This window comes from Stomoxys calcitrans, chromosome 1 (genome assembly GCF_963082655.1).
Source record: "Stomoxys calcitrans chromosome 1, idStoCalc2.1, whole genome shotgun sequence".
Lineage (NCBI taxonomy): Eukaryota > Metazoa > Arthropoda > Insecta > Diptera > Muscidae > Stomoxys > Stomoxys calcitrans.
In genome coordinates this window covers 172,293,302-172,315,513 of record NC_081552.1, presented here as the reverse complement: position 1 = coordinate 172,315,513, position 22,212 = coordinate 172,293,302, and the positions used below count along the sequence as shown (strand labels likewise).

Below are 22,212 nucleotides of genomic sequence, written 5' to 3'. Positions count from 1 at the left end.
AGCTTTTGGTATCATAACAGGATATAGGACTACGAGCTCACATATGCAAGATCGGTGCGGCAGTGATAGCATATGTAAGGCACATGGGGAAGATGATGAGATGTTGGAGCATTTCCTATGTCTATGGAAATCTCATAAGGATTTAGTAAATAGCACGGAATTACTAACTTAAAACTTTCTTTTCCGAGGTTACTTTTTAGTTTTTAGATCGCACACCAAGCCGATTACTGGCTTAGGTCCATATCCATAGTGACATGGGGTTGATTAATATCCAAACCCTCATTTTAACCTAACCTTACATTACCTTAGACATCCGCCAGAAACGCCTGAATATTTGGAAGAACCAAAATTGATTTTTGCAGCATGATAATGCGTCTGGTCATTCATAGTTGCTTGTTCGCAAATCTTTGGTCAAAAACAAGAAATTATTACTGCCTCCCCTAGCCACGTTTTTCACCAATCCCATGGCAGCCGGTTGTACGTTCCGGATTGACCCGATGGACACTACTCTACGATTGAGGATAAAAACTGAATCGAAGAAAGAGCCGAACAACGTCAAAAAATGACTTAAGTGTTTTTTGGATTAAAAAAAAAGGCTTGCATAAGTGCAATTTATCTGGCGGTGATTACTTTGAAGGGGACAAAACAGATATACACGAATAAAAAATTACTAAAGAAATAATTAATTCGCGATACTTTTTGAACAAGTTAATGTTGTGCACATATTTGATAGGTTGTGGGCATATTTGATAGGTTGTGACCAAGATTCGATAGTGTTTTCGAGTTTCAACGTAAATTACATTCGAAGTGGGCATATTTGACTGCAGCCTATGGTTCATGGCTCATGGCTCCTGCTCAATCTTCTCAGAAATAGAAAGGATTTAATAGCCTTTGAAGTACCAATCAATATTGTTTTTTTTTTATTTCTATACTATTTCGATTAGTTTTAAATGCATAAACATGTGTTTGGTAGTTGTTGCTAGGATACAAAAGATTGCACACCTTTATGCCCAATTACCATAAACAATGTGTTTTATTCATAACAAACCAATCAACTGTGACAAATTTCATATTATTTTGGTAGAACTTGCAATTTCTTTTATTCAAAGAGTTATACAACCAAATGCCGTTTTTTAAGAAAACTTGAATTAGTTTGAGATGGGTTGCAATATTTAAGCAATTCAGAATAAAACCAATGCTGGGAAATGATTATCCCCAACTTTCCCAAAAATTGTATGTATGTAGAGAGATGGCTTGTAGAAAACACTGACGTTTTCTACAAACCAAATGCTACAATCCAAATGCTAATGGCACTGACACTGACACTAAAAAAATTCAAAGCAAAAACTTTTAGCATAATTAAAATTTTGATATATTAAAATAGCAACAACAACAAATCTAACAGAATGATATGATGTTGAGGTTTATGACGTTTAACTACTTTTTATACGTTTTATACAAATTTATGAAGTTTTCGGCGTTTACAACTTTTTGACAGTCGAAAACCTAAAAAATCGTTCCACGAACCATATCTGTGTATGTATAAAGAAAGAATAAATGACCAATTAAAAGCGTGCTATGTACGGCCGGACCGAATCTTAGATACCCTTCACCATGGATTGCATTTGTAAAGTTCTTTGCCCGGTATCTTTTTATAGGCAATCAAAGAATAATGGATAGAAATTGCTACGCTATTGGAGATACATCAGGTTATGGACCGATTCTGCTTTGGGTGTTGGAGACCATAATGGACGTCATTGTGTAAAATTTAAGCCCATGACAGCCGGTTGTACGCACCGGATTGACCCAATGGAATCCACGTCGGCCTCAGTGTACATGTTCGACCTTTTTCGGTCGAGGGAGAGGCACATCTCGGAGTGCCTTCTCCACACGCTTCTGGTCCGTGCCGGAATTGAAAATAACCCAGGACCCTGATTCTGTTCGGTTTGCCAGAACCGCCGCCATCATCGATCGGTGTAACCGGTGCATGGAGTGGGTAGATTTCCGATCTTGCTCTGGCCTTCCGTAACAACGGGAGTATAGTCACACTGAATATGTTGCAAGGTGCTATGCTAACATAGACATCAGTGGGTCACGAGAGTCCTCTTCTTCGGGCTATGTGACCCCCCCGACCTCTCCCGTGCGGCAATATACCCAGCCCCAATGTTGCCAGGCCAGTGCGGGAAGTGTATCTTTTTTTGCAATTGAATTGAACTGGTCTGAGAGGCAAGATCAACGAGATAGTAGATTTTATGAGCCGGAGAACATGAGTTGGTTGCAGCGATCCAGGAGTCTAAAGCTGGCCAATACCTGCTGCTTGCACAGTTGTCACTGATACAATGCGCTAAGTAGGGATCGCTTAAGGAATGGAGGTAGGGGATTGGCCTTCGTGAAACCCCATTCCGTGCAGTATAGACCCATCTTGCGTGGGGATAGCAGTCAAGTCCGGTAATGCCGAGTCCGTGTACTTACCGCCGGTTGGTAGTTGTGACACAGTTAATGGCCAAGCTTACAAGCCTGACATAAGTGGGCTACTCTCTGGCCACAATCGCCTGGTTCTAGGAGACTTTACTGTACATCACGTTTCATAGCATACTCTCCTAGGTAACGACCACCAGGACATAGCTCTGGCAAAGCAAATTGAAAGATCCACGTTTTGAACGTTAAATAAGGATGCCCCATAGGTTTACGAGGAGATGCAGCAGCTCGCCAGATATTTTCATTGCATCCCCTGATCTCCTGAGTGACATATTTCCTAATTTCTTTTGGATCAGATCAACTCCCCACAATTATCACCATTAAACGAACACCCAACTTCATAACCTCCGAGAGCCGCACGTTTATCAATCAGATGAATGCTGATGGGGTCGGCTTTAGAGAGTACACCAATCGCCGCTTCAGTGAACTGACACCCCCTTCAAATGTGCTAGTTGCCGAGAGGAAACTTTGAGACATCATTAACGCAGCAGTCGCTCGTTTTATACCAGCCGGTCGAATATCCCAAGTGCGGCCCAATTTCCCGGCGCAGGCAGTGGTATTCGCAGACGAGCGTGATGGGATTTGTTGCACGCACCACACTTACGCCAGAATCAGCGAGTTGAATCTGGAAATTAACAGGGAAGTCAACGAACGAACATAAGCGGAATTTGTGGCTGGAACACTTGGAGCAATGTAACCTAGTTACCGGTTTAGGCAAGCTTTGGTCTGCTGTTAAGTTACTCTCGAAACCCGTTAGACGGTGCGACAGGACCTCAGTCATTTTTGTCGACGTAAGAGAGTCATTCGTCGTATCCGTGGTCTCTGAGGCGAAGGACATCCATGACAATTTACCGTGCACGAAGTTACGAATGTCATCCAAGGCGTTTGACCCCGTTAGAATCTCTACACTGATGCTGAAGCCAACCGCTTTGAACACTGTTATAGTACCCGATACCTAGAATATGGGTAGAGTGATCTTGCTACTGAATCCTGGAAAGGACCCGAGTAAGGGGGACTCGTACCGATCTCCCTTGTCTCACCAGTATCACAGACGCTTAAGGAACTACTCCTCCCGAGCCTTGTTAGCGAATTTCCATTTGCTGAGCATCAGCATGAATTTTAAAGACTGCATAACACAACTACTTTGCATGCCATCACTGCATACATTTGCCGTGGTTTCAATCAGCCCAGGCCACTTGATAGGACGGTCCTCATGTCACTGGACTTATCGAAGGACATCGCCAACACGTCCCTCCAGCCAGGTCTGAAACGCTAAGTCGCGAATTATCTGTATGGTCGCCAGTCATTTGTGGAAATTAGGAATAAGAAGTCGAAGCATCGTAGAGTGAAACAGGGAGTTCCCATTCCACTTGCCGGGTAGCACTTGGCATGCTGGCAAAGACAACGAACAAAGCAATTGGCCGGTCTGTGGTAATTTATGCAGCGCCAGTGTGGTCCCGTCAGCTTTGCGACACGCAGTGGAATAATATACAGATCTGTCAGAATGCCGCCCTTCGAATTGCAACGGGCTGTTTCCTCAGTTTTCATGTGGAACACTTCCATCAGAAAACAAAGATCCTACCCGTGCAAAGACAGCTACATGCTGTTTAAGCAATTCCTTCTGGGCTGTTATCGCAGAGACTATCAAAATCATCTTGTGGATAGGTATTCAACGCCCAGAAGCTTTAAGGTAGATTTACATGATCTAGAACGTGATGTCCAGCGATACAAGAGAGAACCTCTAGTTCAAAAGGCATATCAAGCGGGCCTAAACAACATTCATGCAGACACGGTAGCAGATGCGGTGAATAGCTACCGGGTGAATGTGGTCCTTAGAGAACAACCGCCTCCCATTGCACCTAAAGAAATTGACCACCCCCGACAAACCAGATTAGTTCTGGGTCAATTACCATCCCGCAGATGCAGCCGCCTCAATTCCTACAGAGCAAGGATTGATGCCGTCACATGTTTAACCGCCCAGCCAGACCCACTCGTCTTAGACCCAGATCCCTCTGGATGCACCCCATCTTAGTTGCAGAGTTCCTGGATCTGGACACTCAACAGAATAAAGCAGACGAAAGATAGAAAACAACACACTGCTACAACAACAACAATAATGAAAACTCCGACACCCACTCCCTACTCTGAATTTAATCCATACGTGAAACATTAACTACGAGATGACAATACCAGAGTTCCATAAAAAAGTGCCGGAGATATCACCCCTCCTTGGGGAACTCTCTGTTTCACTTTGCGGTGTTTCGATTTCTTATCCCTACATTCCACAAACGACTGGCGACAACACAGATAGTTCGCGACCCAGCGTTACAGGCATTGCTGGAGTGACGTATTGGCGATGTCCTCAAATAGTTTGGCATGGCTAACCGTATCGAATGCCTTTGATAGGTCGATTGCCACGAGGACCGTCCTAATACATGGGCTGGGTTGATTGAAGCCACAGTTTTTATTAGATTTTTTTCGATCTTCTCACAATTAATGAATCCTTTAAGAAGGTGCATTACGCCTATAGAGGGCGCAGTTTTCATCCGATTGAGCTAAACTTTCGAATCGGCCTATAACCTTATATTTTTTCCTTATTAAATCTAGCGTATTTTACTGCATGAGCCTATAGAGGGCGCAATTTCATCCAATTCTGTAGAATGAAATTTTCTCTGATTTCCAACTGACTTTAATAAATTTGGTCTCAATCGGTCTATGCTTTGATATTGCTTCTATATAAACCGATCTTCGATTTAAAGTTCTCATTTTCATTTTCAATGTAGGTGATCGGAAGTTAACGATAGTATCGATATTTATTATTAGAAATATCGAATGTTGCGAATATCGATACTTTGCCAGCTATACCATCTGGGCTTTAACAAAATCGGGACGGTTAGGTCACGGACGATCTTGGGTTATAAGATAGAGTTCCGGGCCATAGCGAATAAGGTGGAATGAAAGAGAAGACGATTTTGCCGTGAAGTAGCTGCCATCGGTAAACTTGTTCAATCCGAAGTCTTTCGAGACGGAGCCGTCCAATTAAGGCGACGTACGCGCAACACTAGTTAAAACAGCTCACGCACGTTTCTTGTTTTGTTTCACTGTCAAAGATCTTCAGTTTGGTCTATAATTTAATCATGAATCGAACAACGCTTGCTAATTATTGAATTTTATTATCAAAATCCGTGCTCTGTTAAGAAAGTTTATCGCGTTCAAATTGTGTTCAGCGACGAAGCTTATTTTTGGCTCAATAGGTACGTATAAGTAGAATTGTCGATTTTGGAGTGAAGATCAGCCAGAAGCATTGCAAGAGCTAGCAATACATGGAGAAATAGTCGCACTTTGGTGCGGTTTATGAGCTGGTGGCATCACTGGAGCATACTTCTTCACTCTTGACACTCAACAGAATCAAGCAGACGAAAGATAGTACACAATAAACTGCTACAACAACAACAACAACAACAAGATGATGGGAATCGTAACGTAAATGTGAATGGTGAGCGTTATCGTGAGATGATATCCAACTTTTGTGCCCAAAATGCAAGAGCTTGACTTACATGACATTTTGTTTCAACAAGACGGTGACACATGCCACCCAGCATGCGTAACAATGGACTTATTGAGAGGCGAGTTCGGTGAATATTTTGTTCACGTTCGGGACCGGTTAATTGCCCGCCTAGATCTTGCGATTTAACGCCTTTAGACTATTTTTGCGGGACATACGTCACCTATTTCACTGCACAGCTAGACCCACTCGACTCGTACCCAGATACCTCTGAACGCACCCATCTTAGTCTCAGAGTTTCTGGATCTGGATATTCAACAAAACCAAGCAAACGAAAGATAGAACAAAACACACTGTTACAACAAAATCAACAACAAGGTTTGGAGATTGTTAACAAGTTCAGGACAATGTTAGATATCGATTCGATCGTATCTGGCTAGTTTTATATTGTGGTCGGTACAGCGGTCTCGTTGAGTAAATCCTTGTCCTTGTTCAGGCCACATATGCACAGATGTTAAAAACGTAGTCCCTTGTGAAGTATTGAATACAGCGGAGGCAAGGTGTTCAAGCCCTCGGTTTCGTATGTTACCGCAAGCTCTTTTCCACCACACTTAACCTAGTGCAAATGAGTGATTTTCATTTTAATTTTAGAACAATGATGAGGGCGCTTTCTATTTACGTCCGAGTATTGACCGTCATTTATTATTTTTTTAATTTTTTGCCGGGATTTGACCTCTGTCGTTCACATTTTAGGCTGACACTCTAACCTTATTTTACGGAGGCCCTAAGATATATCGGAGGATATATTTCAGTATTATAATGCTCGACTACGTGTTGGTAGCACCCGTTGAAACTTACTATGAAATAAGCAAATATGAAGTCCTTCTTTCCCAGGTACATACTGCGGTATTCGACATTAAAAATGAAAATTATTTCTGGGGAATGGCATAGATACAAAGCCTATTGACACGAACAACAGCCAGTTCAAATGCAGATATAGCTGCGCACATAGTGTGGTTAAGAAAAAATCCCGCATCTGCTGAGCTTTAACCTTCTTACGGCTTAACAGTATGGCCCAAGAAAATCGGTAGATGTGTCACTCAAAATTGTTCGTTATGCTCTTCGGATTTAGTGGCAATTTGCAATCAAATTTAGACAACTTAGTCTGTGGCATGTGACTCATAAACTGAATAAAACAACAAATAAAAAAAAATTGCCAATGAAAATTCCATTAAGGAACAAGGGCAACCTTCTCACATTTCAATGAGTACTGTGCGATTCCTTTTTATAACCGAGTCCGAACGGCGTGCCGCAGTGCGAGAAGTTTTTACATGGCTGCCATACCATTTTTTCAAATGCCATAGTTTCTCAAAAATGTCGCCAGCATTAGGAGGGGATAACCACCGCTAAAAATTTCTCGCCAGGGTTCGAACCAATGCGTTCAGCGCTTTAGGCGGACCCGCTAATCTCTGTTCAACGGTGGCCTCTGCCAATAGTGCAGATTTATTCATACAACAAAATGTTACTCAAATTGTTAGTTCGAGTAGCCGAAATGTGACCGAAAAAGTAAAGGATCTATTGCTAATTCTTATTATCCTTTTCTTTTTTTAGGCTAATGGCCAAACTCCAGTTAATCCTTTGGCAGCTTCTTCGTCTTTTTGCATGAATCGTATTACCGTGGCTCGCCACATGCTTGAATGTGCCAACAATATTGCAGCCTATTTGGAAGATCCTACAAGGGTAAGTAAACATACTGGAACTGATGATGGCATTTGACAACAACATTCTTCTCATGTTTAAACAGGGTTTAAATAATCAACCTTTGGACATTTTGGCACGTGGTCGTTGGACAATGGAATCAACTGTTGTTGAAGTTGGTATAACATCCGATATACCACAAAGTCAGCAGATTGTCGAAATGGTACAGGGTGCTGTGCAAGCTGCATTGCGTCGTAGTGGCAATACCAACGTAACTCTAGTACAGTTGCCAACAGTTTATAGCTCTAGTGAAGGTGAAGCTAACAGTGCTGCATCCGCATTGGCAGCCTCAGCACAAGCTGCTGCAGCTAATGGTACTGAGACAACAGATGAAGTAACTGCCAACGCAGTGACAACTGGTAATAATGTACCACCTACATCCGCTGCATCAGTGGTTATTGAGGACGTACTTGATGATGACGACGATGATGATACACCAACAAATGAGCACAGCACTGATAATAATTCAGCTACGGGCACATCGCCTACAGCAGCTGGCCCCAGTGCTGCTAATGACGAGAATAGCGCAGCTTCGGGAACCGAGGATGGTAGTGGTGATGCGTCGAGACGCCGCACAGGAACCCGAGTGCTTGCCACCGTTATTGAGCAAATGCGTAATGTGCAGACACGTCTCAATCCATTTATAGACCAGTACTACGAGTTGTTGCAAGGAGAACAAAATTTCGAAGAAAGTGTATGTTGATTTAGAATGCCAGGGATGGTAATTTTGTCTTTATAAAATATTTTTTTGTTGCATAACAGGACATAACAGGTCGTGAAAATGCTCAGCGTTTATATGATCGCGTTTCTGAAGCTTTCCATTACTTGTCTCATGCTCAGCATGCAATTTCTGATTTGATGTTAGATGTTTCCCAAGCGGCCCCAAGATATTTAACTTGTCGCCCAATATTGGTTGAACAAAGCGGTTATGTGAGTTCCAACAATTTTATTACACCAGCTATGTTACCAGGTGCTTTGCGTCAACAACAGCAGCCATCGCGTAATGCAACGCCAGCAACGGCTACGCAGACTAATGCAACAGCTACATCGGCCTCGACGTCTAGTGCTAATAATGCAACAAATAGATCTGCTTCAACTTCAAACATTTCGGCCACTTCTAACAACGATGCCAATAACTCAGCTGTCGACGACCCCATTGATGATCCTGTCCCTTGGCCACCCACTTTTAGCTTTGGGAGTGGTCCATCAAATGACAACAATGCAGCAAACAACAATGCCGCTGGAAGAGGTAAGAAATATGTGCATATGCCCCTTTTGATAAAAGTACTGTTCCTTGGCACTGATTCAATCTTATTGCACTACATATAATTTTAATGTTTTTCATGGAAATTTCCATCAACATCAAAATATAAGCCCCTTCTCAAAGCGGTGGCGCTGGTGGTGGTGGTGGTACCCTTGAAATTGTCCTACAACCCACACGAGCCTACTATCTGGAACGTATGTCAGAGTTAATTTATTGCCTGTTCTTTGGTTGTCTCTTCAAGAGTCTTCTTTTTACTAACTGCTTTAAGAACTAATGCTTGTGCTGCGTGAATAATGAAATAATTTGGTTCCTTTTCTCTAATAATTTCTGTAAAACTTTCTTATATAACGAAAATTACGTTTTACTGTAATTTGTCGGTTTTGTTCCCAAAACTCACTTTAGCTAGCAAAACGAAAACTTTTCATTTTGAGTTGTTCCGTGGCCTTTTTCTCCCCTAAATGACAGGGAATGCCAACAAAATTGCTTTAATTTACGATGAAAAACACATGTAAACACAAATAAATGCTTAATTATCAATTCTTGGTATGTTTACTATTTGTCTCAGCCATATTTTTACTATAACATCAATTTTATGTCCAATTACATACATTTTAACAAAACATCACAAATTTCGTCAACATTTGTATGTTGATGTTAGTTTAGTGTTTAGGTGTGGGTTTCAAACATCGGTTATGCACTGAGTTCGAAACCATGGTGTTGCTGGAATCTGAGAAAGATTCCATCTTTTTCTGTATATACTGATTGACTGATTAACGGCTAAAGCTAGAAAATGAAATTTGGCACGATTGTGGCGTGATAAGACGGGATTTTGTGATATTCGTACATTTATGTACTAAAAAGTACCAAATAGTACGAAATGATGAATGTTTGCCCAGCGCGAACGGAAAGGGCTAAATTGTACCTGCAGTGGGAGAAATAGCACAATAAGTGCCGCAATTGGTACTAAATTTAGTACTTTCTTTGTTAATTGTGCTAGAGCTATAAATTTTGGTACATAAGTACACTTGGAATTTGTACATTTAGGTACTAAAAAGTACTAAAAATGTACGAAATAGGTGGACTTTGCACTAGGCGAACGGTTAGAGCTAGAACTTCGAAATTGGGCTTAAATAGTTGTTGTTGCGAAATAAAGGGGAAAAATAGAAAAAAATATGAAAAATAGTACTAAAAGCGGAAGAAAACGAACATATAGTACCACATTTGGTACCATTTAGTGCTATATTTACGGATTGAGCTAGAGCTCTGAAATTTAACATGTAGGTGTAACTAGGAATTATATGGTGGGTGACTAAATGATTTTTTCACAAATCATACATTTTGGTACCAAAAAGTACGAAATAGCTTATTGATGTTTCCAGTGAATGCAGACGGGTAAAATTAAATAAATTGGTAACAATTGTTGTAGTCTTGGCAAAAATACGATAAGTTGTACCAAATACGAACCAAATAAGTTGTACCGATACATCTTGGCAGTATGTATCGGGCGACTAGAAGTTTTATTTTGATATTCGTACATTTTGGTACTAAAACATACAGAATGGTACTTTCTTTACAGACTGTACATGGGATACATGTACATCTTGCAGTATGTACCGTGCGAATAGAAGATTTTTTTTGAAATTCGTACATTTTCGTATTAAATCGTACAAAATAGTACTTTCTTTACAGACTGAGCTACAGCTCTGAAATTTGGGATACATGTACACCCTGGCAGTATGTACCGGGTGACTAGAAGATTTTTTTTGAAGTTTATACATTTAGGTACTAAAACGTGCAAAATGGTACCTTCTTTGCGAATCGAAGTACAGCTCTGAAATTTGGAATACAGGTACTTTCTTTACAGACTGAGCTACAGCTCTGAAATTTGGGATACATGTACATCTTGGCAGTATATATTGGGTGACTAGAAGATTTTTTTTATTCGTACATTTTGGGTAGTAAAACATTCAAAACTGTAATTTCTTTACGGATTGAGTTTTAGCTCTCAAAATTAGGGTACAGTTACACTTTGACAAAATAATCGAGCGACCAGAAGATTTTTCTGAAATTCGTGCATTTAGGTACTAAAACGTACAAAATGGTACTTTCTTCACAGACTGACCAAGAGGTCTGAAATTTGGTTTACAAGTACTCTTTGAGAGTATATATTGAGCAACTAGAAGATATTTTTATTGCTTACATTTTGGTACCACAGCTACACCATGACAGTATGAATGGGGAGACCAGAAGATATTTTTATGGAATTTGTACATCTAGGTACTAAATCATACAAAACCGTACTATCTATATGTACTGAGCTACAGCTCTCAAAATTGGGATACAGTTACATCCCGGCAGTATTTAGCGGTTGAGTTCAAGATTTTTTGAAATTCGTACATTTTGGTACTACAACGTACATAATGTTACTTTCTTTGTGTATTGAGCTAAAGCGATCAAAATTTGGATACAGGTACAACTTGACAGAATGAATCGATTTTTTTTTAAATTCGTATATTTAAGTATTAAAACGTACAAAACGGCACCTTTTTAGCCGATTGAGTTAAATCTGTCAAAGCTGCAATTCAGTTACATCATAGCAGTATATATTAGCCGACAAGAAGTTTTTGAAATTTGTAAATGTTGGTACTGAAACGTACAAAATGCTACTATTTTACGGATTGACGTCTCAAAATTGGAAAACAGATACATCTTGTGGGTATATATTGTGCGACAAGAACATTTTTTGAAATTTATCCATATAGGTACTGTAACGTACAAAAAGCCGAACGTAGAATAGCGTTTCAAGCGCCTCGATCTTCTGCGCTCATTCTTAAATCTGTGACACCAAGTTTCGAGGTGTCTCCCACAACTTGATCTTTCCATCGGGCTTTTGGTCTTCCCGGTTTGCGTGTACCACCGTGTTTGCCTTCAAAAGACTTCTTTGCCGGAGCTTCTTCATCCATTCTGACAACATGACCTAGCCAACGCAGCCGTTGTATTTTGATGCGTGTAACTATGCTATCGTCGTCATACAGCTCATACAGCTCGTGGTTCATACGTCGCCTATATTCTCCGTTAACGCAAACTGGTCCATATATTTTACGAAGAATCTTTCTCTCAAATACTCCAAGCACTGCCTCATCTGCTTTCACAAGAACCCATGCTTCAGAACCATATAACAGCACGGGTAGTATCAGTGTCTTGTAAAGTGTAGTCTTCGTCTGTCGAGAGGTGGCCTTGTTTCTAAACTGCTTACTTAGTCCAAAGTAGCATCTGTTTGCCAGTATTATTCTTCGCTTTATCTCAAAACTGGTGTCATTCGTTTCGGTTACTGCGGTGCCGAGGTAGATAAAGTTACTGACTATCTCAAAGTTGTGGTTCCCAACTTTCTCCATGTTCTTTATCTGCTCGATTGTACAAGGCTTTTTGGGAGTGGAAACCATCCATTTCGTCTTATCTCCATTTACTGCCAGACCCATTTTCACTGACTCTCTTTCGATTCTTTCAAAGGCTGCAGTTACTACTTCCGGTGACCGACCTATGATATCGATATCGTCGGCATAGGCAAGTAGCATGTGCTCTCTTGTGATTAGTGTGCCATATCTATTCACTTCTGCATTTCGTATAATCTTCTCCAACAGGATATTAAAGAGATCACACGAGAGGGTGTCTCCTTGTCTGAAACCTCGTTTGGTATTAAATGGTTCGGAGAGATTCTTTCCTATTCTTACTGAGGAACGCGTATCAGCAAGTGTCATCCTGCAGAGTCTTATTAATTTTGCAGGGATACCAAACTCAGACATGGCTTGAAATACCTTTGAACGTAAAGGAGTATCGAAGGCGGCTTTGTAGTCAACAAAGAGGTGGTAGGTGTTGATTTGTCCTTCTTTGGCGCAGTGTGAATTGATAGGGCCCAATTATCTCATTGCCTTTAGGTTTAAATCTTTCACACAGTACGCTCGAGAGCATCTTGTATGCGATGGGGAGGAGACTTATTCCTCTGTAGTTGGCACATTCCGTCTTGTCTCCATTCTTGTGTATGGGACATAGTATGCCGCATAGTATGCTCTATATGCCGCATTCTTGGCTTCAGTAGCATCTCGACACTCTTGGTCGTACCATGGGTTTTTTGGAGGAGGCTTTCGGTTGGGTAGGTAATAGATAGTATAAAATAGTACAGATTTATCTTAGTCTACAGTGACACAATGGGTTAGAAAAAGTCGTTCGGAAAATGGGAAAAGTACATAAGAACTACTTTTGCGTACTTACGGATTGAGCTAGAGCCTGAAAATGTAGGATACAGAATAGGCGACTAGAAAGTTATTTCGTAAATTCTTTCTGGCACTTTCTTTGCGGATTGAGTTAGTGCTCAGAAAATTTTGATACAGTTATACCTCGACATTATATATCGACTAGAAGTTTATTTTAAATTTGTACATTTACTCACAAAATTTTTCAAAATGTTACTTGCTTTACGGATTAGACTAAAGCTCTTAAAATTGCGATACAGTTACACCTTTATATTGGTTGTACCATCGGGGGCAGCGAAGCGACCGGGCGTATGCTAGTATTTTATAGAAATTTTAAAATTTTATTTAATTAAATTACATTAAAATTAAAATAAACGCTTACAATGACTCTGGAGAATACCCATTGGGTTAGATGCATCCCGCAGTTGACGTCGTCTTGATTCTGTGAAAATATTCTTTTACTTAGTATTTGCACAGTTAATAAAAAAATGCAAGGGGCATTTTCAACTTATTATTTCATTTTAATTTTTTGAAAAAATAAACCCACTCATACTGCTGCAATCCATATGGCTTTTCAAAAAATCATGTTTTCATTTTTCGAATGGGAATTCGAAATATTGCTTTTCCCCGCTGTCACAGACTGCAAATTTCGGCAGCGGGAAAGTGAAAAATTTTCGAAAAGTGAAAGTGTGGTGAAGCACAGAGCACATCCGTACTTTTATTGAAGACAATGTTCTCCTGGAGAAAACAATCAGACCCACTTTCATATTTGACTTGGATTATTTTATCAACTAGGAGCTATGCCAGTGTTTCTTTAGCCATTTGTTTGTTCTGGACGAATTTACTTTTGCCAAAGCAAAGTTGTTGTTATTGTTGTAGCCACATACTTGTCATCGTAAGGTGTACCAAGCCGGTGAGCCCTGGCGGAAACTACTTTGATGCTGAAAAAATTAGATATATAGAAAAGGGTCGAGCTAATTTGACCAAGGGAATGAATATCACAAGAAATGAAGGATTTTTATTGATTACTGAAAAGACATTGCCAGACAACAGGTGGGATTTGATCACATGCACGCCAATTGTAAACGTTTCTTAGGTGGCTAGTCTAATCATCAGTATTGATGGGCCTACAGCTCATAGCATGTTAATTTGTAGCCTTGACATCCCAATTTGGAATATTGAGACTTCCCCTTGTCTGAAAATGCGCATAGTGATCTCTATGCTCCCGTCTGTCGGGCCTACAGCTCATAGCATGTTAATTTGTAGCCTTGACATCCCAATTTGGAATATTGAGACTTCCCGTTGTCTGAAAAATGCGCATACTGACACCAGGCAAGGGTTTATGCCGGCAGCCATGGCCCTTGAGCTTACTTTACTTTAATTGGCTATAACAGAACATTTGTACCACTAGCCGAACGTAGAATAGCGTTCCAAGCGCCTCGATCTTATGCGTTCATTAAGCCCTTGTGCTACCACTCCCGAAACCGGAAATTCCATAGCATGCAATAGTTTTGTACTTACTTACTTAATTGGTAATCAAAGAACATTTGTTGCTAGCCAAACTCTGAATAGATTTTCAAGCGCCTTTATCTTTCTTCAATTTCGGATACCTAGTTATCATTCTCCACTTAGTCTTTCTGCCGGAGTTTTAGTTTACCACTTATGCGTCTACCATCAGTGTCATTTTCAAATGATTTTTTGGCTGGGGCTACGTCATTCGTAGCCATTGCACTTGAGCTACAACTCCCAAACGCGAATTGCATAGCGCGACATAAGCTTTGTACACGATTAGCCCGCATTCTTGCCAAAGTCCAACTTACTTAATTGGCAATCACAGAACGTTTGTTCCTGGCCAAACTCAGAATAAATTTTCAAGTGCCTCTATCTTTCTCCAATTTCTGTTGTTGTCGTAGCAGTAAGTCGTACACTGAGGCGGCAGCCCTTGCCGATGAAGGACTTCATCGGTTCAATCCGGTAGGTACAACCGGCTGCCATGGGATTGTCTTACAATTTCTGATACCCAGTTGTCTTTCTCCACTTAGTCTTTCTTCCGGACTTTTAGTTTACCACTCCTGCGATTACCATCAGTGTCATTTTCAAATGATTTCTTAGCTGGGGCTACGTCATTCGTTCTGCACGTACTCGTATTTCGATACATTTGATTATACCAACATCGTCTTACGAATCATACGATGGCGTTATTCTACAATAACGCCAAAGCGAAAAGCTTTGTCGCATCCAGTCTAAAATAACAGATAACCCATCGGCTCTTCTTGTCTTGTCATTCTTCAGCCGGTTCACTGCTGCGTAAAGCTATTTCTGACAAGGCGGTTTACATTGAATACCTTCATCTTAGGTATTGGTTCTGAAATATTTTCGTCGCCGCCACTTCCGGATACCAGCAGCTGGAAAAAATGTTCTTTCCATATCCTAAGTATCTTGTCTCTGCAGGAGAATGTGAGTTTACCAGAGCCATTGGAAAAAATGTTCTTTCCATATCCTAAGTATCTTGTCTCTGCAGGAGAATGTGAGTTTACCAGAGCCATTGGCTTGGTGTTTATTTCTTTGGTAGAATATCCGAACTTCATACTGACTTCTGAACATCTCGATTCGCTTACATTCGTGTCTCTCAATTTCTCTCTTCTTTCCATCGAACAAACTTTGTTCTTTCCCTTTCTCTCGGTTCCTCTCCTTCGCCTGGCGTGTTGCATCTCCTGGCACTCCAGGGGGTGCTATGTCAGCGGGACAAGAAGTGCATTCATCAAGCAATTGGGTCAGTCGAGTGAAGTATACCGTTGCCATCTGTTGGGTCTATTGAATGTCTTCCATCTATCACTGCGCCCTTGAGGTGTTCTGTGTGGTGTTCATTGCTGTCACGAGAAGCTTAACTGCGAGCCTACCAAGCGCGTCCACAGGTTGCAGATAGTGGAATGCTCCATATGAAGTAGCTGCAACGACAATCGCGGACAATCAGCGATATCGAGTGGATCGAACAATCAGCGATATCGCAGTCGCAGACAATCAGCGATATCGAGTGAAGAGTCTCAATGAGAAGCCGGTTCCTCACCGGCTATTGCTTAAATACTTGCTACATCCACATGAAAATGTGGCTACAACAACAACTTAGGCATCAATTTGGTTGCTGATTTGTTGGTCGAGGGACAACCATGTGTCCTTGTGACTATCCAGTATAGCTTCGAAGGTTAAGTGTTCTGTCAATTGGACCGAAGATGCCACCTTTTCTTATCTTGGCATTAAAGTCTCCTAGCACGATTGGACCGAAGATGCAACCTTTTCTTATCTTGGCATTAAAGTCTTCTAGCACGATTTTGATGTCTTGTGCAGGGCAGCGTTCATGTGTTCTCTCTAAATCCCGTGGCAGCCAGTTGTACGTACCGGATTGACCCGATGGAGTCCTTCATCGTCATGGATGGAGTCAAAACACTGCTACAAAAACAAGTGCCTCTATCTTTCTCCAATTTCTGTTGTTGTCGTAGCAGTAAGTCGTACACTGAGGCGGCAGCCCTTGCCGATGAAGGACTTCATCGGTTCAATCCGGTAGGTACAACCGGCTGCCATGGGATTGCCTAACAATTTCTGATACCCAGTTGTCTTTCTCCACTTAGTCTTTCTTCCGGACTTTTAGTTTACCACTCCTGCGTTTACCATCAGTGTCATGTTCTCTCTAGGCTCTCATAAAATATATCGTTGGGACATGGGCACTAATAAGAGTGATAAATATGAATTTGGCTTTGATGTGGATTTTGGCTGTTGTCTTGTCCACCGGAGTAAATCTAGAGACAAGGTGTTTCAGTCTCCGACTATTCACAAATCTCGCATAATGGGAACTGTAGTACAACACCTTGTTGTTGTTGTTTTTGTGGAGGTGGCGATCCTCGTCAAGCCCCTGTAGGTGAGCAGCTCTTCCGGCCCAAAGGACCGATCGCCGCGGGAACAGGTTGGCCATTGGTTATTTAAAGGCGCCAATAACTCGCCTTGTCATATCGAGCATCGTAGGCACTCAGTATTTGTGCAAGAGCCGGTGGCGCCCGGCCTCTCACTGGGACTCTTCGCTCGATACTGCTGATTGTCCGCGACTGCAGTTGCAGCTACTCCATATGGAACATTCCATTATGCGCAACCGGTGGACGCACCCGGCAGCTCGCAACTAAGCTTCTTGTGACAGCTATGAACACCACACAGATTGGACCTCAATGTTCCAGCTTGTGTGGTGCTCACAGCTATCCCGTGTCGGGGCTGAGCAGTTAAACAGGTGACGTGTGTCGTGTGGTCCCTGGTCACAATCGGGACATACATCCTGCACGTCGACGTCAATCCTTGCTCTCTACGAGTTGAGGTGGCTGCATCAGCCAGGTCGTACTTGAGTCAGAACTTCTCTGGTTTGCGGGGAGAGTTCAATTTCTTCAGTTGCAATGGGAGGCGCCAATTCTCCAAGGACTGCATGCACCTGGTAGCTATTTACATAAAGCATAAAATAAACCTCTTGCTCTTTACATAAAAAACTTGTTTAAATTGGTCCAACATTTGGCACAATATTTTTCCTAAAAAACATAAATAAGACGTGTATAACAAAAACACAATTCAGTTCTTTTATAAATGACATAAAAATGTTTATAAAAGATAAGTTCGGTCAATCCGAATCCTAGATTCCCACCACCGTAAATCAATCCTATGTTTTAAGTCGAGACTTTTTGTAACCAAAAAGCCAAATTCAAATTTGGACGGTTCCGTCCTTCGCAAAATCGATCTACGATCTATAGAACATGTATTTGTAGGTTTTAGAATAAATGTTTAGACAAGTTGCGGTGGTGGATATTTAAATACTTAAGTGATATATTTCACAAACATAAACAAACTTTTTTTCTGTTTTGTCCAGTTACTCTCGTTTAGCTCAAAAAAAAAAAAAATAAAAATTTTTGAAAAATTTAACATTTATATGCGATTTGTTGGTCGACAAACAATAGATAATCGCTACATAGTTGTATTTTTGAACAAGTGGCACAAATAGATGGAAAAGTAGCTCAAAAATGTTATTAGTATGGATTTAGTATCAAAATAAACAAGTAAAAAGGCGTTAAGTTCGGCCGGGCCGAACTTTGGATACCCACCACCTCGGGTATATATGTAAACCACCTTTCAACAAAATCCAGTGAAAATTGCATACCTTAAGTCCCATAGCAGTTATATCGAAATATGATCCGATTTGGACCAAATACTAATAAGTACAAGTCATTTTTCAATTATGTATAACAAAATATTGGTCTTTTTAGTAGCTATATTTAAAAATAAACCGATCTGAACCACATACAACATGGATGTCGCAAAGCCTAACATAAGTCAATGTGTCAAATTTCAGTTAAATCGGATTATAAATGCGTTTTGATCGATCTGAGTGAAATTGAAAAAGGATGTCGAAGGGCCCAACACAACTCACTGTCGCAAATTGCGGCAACATCGGACAATAAATGCGCTTTTTCTGGCCCCAAAACCTAAAACCGAGAGATTGGTCTATATATATCCAAATTTTGGCCGATCTGTGTCATAATGCAGAACTATGTCAAGGGGTTTAGCCTAACTCAATGTTTCGACGACATCGGACAATAAATGCGCCTTTTATGGGCCTAAGATCCTAAATCGGAGGATCGGTCTATATGACAGCTATATCCAAATCTGGACCGATCTGAGCCAAATTAACGATGGATGTCGAAGGGCCAAATATAACTCACTGTCCCAAATTTCGACTACATCGGATAATAAATGAGCCTTTTATGGGCAAAAAACTGTAAATCGGAAGATCGGTCTATATGCAGCTATATCCAAATCCGGACCGATCTGGGCCAAATTGACGAAGTATGTCGAGGAGCCTAACATAACTCACTGTCCCAAATTACAGCAACATCGGATAATAAATGTGGCTTTTATGGGCCTACGACCCTAAATCGGAGGATCGGTCTAGCAGCTATATCCAAATCTGGACCGATCTGGACCAAATTGAGGAAGGATGTCGAGGGGCCTAACACAAATCACTGTCCAAAATTTCAGCAAAATCGGATAATAAATGTGGCTTTTATGGGCCTAAGACCCTAAATCTGAGGATCGGTCTATATGGCAGCTATATCCAAATCTGGACCGATCTGGACCAAATTGACGAAGGATGTCGAGGGGCCTAACACAAATCACTGTCCAAAATTTCAGCAAAATCGGATAATAAATGTGGCTTTTATGGGCCAAAGACCCTAAATCGGCGGATCGGTCTATATGGGGGCTATATCAAGATATAGTCCGATATAGCTCATCTTCGAACTTAACCTGCTTATGGACAAAAAAAGACTGTGCAAACCTGCTTATGGACAAAAAAAGACTCTGTGCAAAATTTCAGCTCAATATCACTATTTTTGAAGACTGTAGCGTGATTTCAACAGACAGACGGACAGACGGACGGACATGTCTAGATCGTCTTAGATTTTTACGCTGATCAAGAATATATTGTATATACTTTATAGGGTCGGAAATGGATATTTCGATGTGTTGCAAACGGAATGACAAAATGAAGATACCCCCATCCTTCGGTGGTGGGTATAAAAAGTTGCACACAAGTGGCATCGTCCAAAAAAAGTGTCAAATTTGATACTAAAGTGGCACAACGGTAACGCTGCTTGTAGTGACGATGAAATTCACACAAATCGGAGCTCAGAGTTCTAAACCGTATGCTGGGTGCCCGCTTGTAACCACACGATACACGCCCTAGTTGCAGAATTCCGTATGAAACGGAGTCACCAAAGCTCGTCGTAACAATTTAAAATATGCCTTTTGCTGTGAAAGCCTAAGTTGTAATAACAAATTTAAAGTTTTGGTATTATTCACACTTACAGAATCTTGTTAACACTTTCAATGTTCATTAACATAAAATTTACAAAAACCATTGGCTATTGAAAACCATTAAAACTTTCTTTTACTTACAGGCAATTTCCAACGACAGGTAGCACGTTTACTTCAGGATGTTGTTAGTGCAGCACCATTCGAAACAGAGTTTCATGTCCACATTAATAGTCCCAATGTTGTGTCCATTGATGTACCTATTGGGGGTCCGCCATCTGCTGCAGCACCATCTTCAGACAATGCTACTAGTGCTAGTACTGCAGCAACTGAATCAGCTACCCCAGCACCAGCAGATGCCACGACAACTACGGCTAATACCACTTCTGCTGGTTCTTCCGCAGCCGCAAATGCAAACCATGCACGTGTAACAACAGCAACCTTGCCCACAACATCGACTCAAACACGTTCTACATCACGTCCCCAAGTTCACATTGGCAATATACCCGTTTTGGGTATGTCGTCCGGATGGAATGGCCGAGTATTGCCCAATAGTAATGTATCAACATTTGATCGATTCCTACCATGTAATAGTCACCATGTTCGCGATCATCAGTCGAATGCCGCCAACAGTGAAAACGCCAGCAGAAATGCCAATCAAAATATTGCAAATACACCAGCCAGTAGTCGCGCTACACGAGGTAAGATGAAACAGATTTTTTCATTGAATGTATGGTTTGTGGTTTTTGCAAATATTCACTTTTTAACTTATTTAGTCGAAACTATTTTCTTTTACCCTGTTTATGAGAAACTGCATCAAACAGCAAAAAACAAACATGATCTTAATGGTGGCGGTGTCCAACACTTACAATAATATATTAGATTATGGTTTAAAAAGAATCAGAATTTGCTGGGCAATGCTGTTATTATACAAATTAAATTTGAAGCAGAAAAGTTTCAACTAGTGCATAAAACCATTTCGAGGTCTGCAGATTCTTCTTGCTTAGTTCCGACGATTACAGCCAATCCGCAGGCTTCAAAAAAATCAGGTAGAAATTCGGTATATTTTTTCTGTTCGATTTTTTTTTTCAACAGGATATTGCCGCTTTAGATCTTTCTTTTTTTGCTTTTTTGGAGGTGCAGAATTGCGCCTAGTGCGCAACAATGAGTATTGTTATCCGCCCGGGGGAGTTTGAACCTGGCGCTTCTCGCATATTTCCCAGGGAGTTCGTTCCTGTATGACATTTAGATGTCGTCTTCCATGATAGGTTAGGGTGATTAGGTTAAATAACACTTCTGGTAACCGCAGTTGCCATCCGCTTCACTCTAAAAAGAAATGAAATAGGAGAGAAGAGAGGCGACAGCCATTATGAATAGAAACTAAAAAGCTAGCGTAGATACAGCCATCCCGTCAGCCATCCCCCAGACATAAAGCTAATGCAATATAAATTTGCCCATGAACATTCCATTAACGAACTGGGCTGAACTTTACACATATCACTGAGTGCTGTCCGATTCAATTTTTAAGCTCAATGATAAGGGTCCGCCTTTTTTAAGCCGAGTCTGGACGGTCTGTCGCAGAGCCCCATCTCTTTGGAGAGAAATTACATGGCATAGTAGCTCACAAATGTTGCCAGCATTAGGAGGGGATAACCACTGCTAATGTTCTGATGCTTCGCCAGGGTTAAGCGTGCGCTTCGGTGGCCTCCAGAATCTTGCAGAATTCCAAAACGACTTGGGCACTGGCACAGCAGATGCTGCAGAAATCCAGCGTTATCGGCCTAAGTGCCCAACTACTGCCCACCAATTGGAGCGCATTCAGACCCGTTGACTTTCTCCTCAACGTTTCTTCTCCAGTGCAGTTTCCGCTCAAGAATAACGCCGAGGTATTTAGCCTCCGAAGAGAGCTCCAGCCCCAATCCATCAAGGATTGGTCCCCTGAACTCGACATTTTTCTTCTTCTCGTGAAAACATCGCTCATCTTTACAGCACACTATCACTGACCGACCCTTGGTGTAGGCATGCTGGTGGTCGCTTACCAACGATGGTTCAAGAAAATCCCTGATGTACGCATCCAACAGTCTCTCAAGTGTCTTCAAGATGATAGACTGGTCGGCCTA

The 22,212-nt window shown here is 41.2% G+C and overlaps 1 protein-coding gene across 9 annotated transcripts in view; it reads left to right on the top strand.

Annotated features, from left to right (window-relative positions):
• LOC106082518 (large proline-rich protein bag6-A) overlaps positions 1 to 22,212 on the top strand; it is a 37,426-nt gene that overhangs the window by 5,192 nt on the left and 10,022 nt on the right. For 8 of the 9 annotated variants that reach the window (XR_001220517.2, XM_013245072.2, XM_013245071.2 and 5 more), the window contains 5 exons: positions 7,595 to 7,723; positions 7,788 to 8,435; positions 8,504 to 8,990; positions 9,116 to 9,199; positions 20,239 to 20,793. Coding sequence is in view for 8 of the 9 variants with exons in the window: in XM_013245072.2 (XP_013100526.1) it covers positions 7,595 to 7,723; positions 7,788 to 8,435; positions 8,504 to 8,990; positions 9,116 to 9,199; positions 20,239 to 20,793 (1,903 nt within the window). In the remaining variant the exon portion in view is untranslated. The remainder of the gene's footprint in view (positions 1 to 7,594; positions 7,724 to 7,787; positions 8,436 to 8,503; positions 8,991 to 9,115; positions 9,200 to 20,238; positions 20,794 to 22,212) is intronic. The other variant, XM_059360887.1, reaches the window with a different exon arrangement.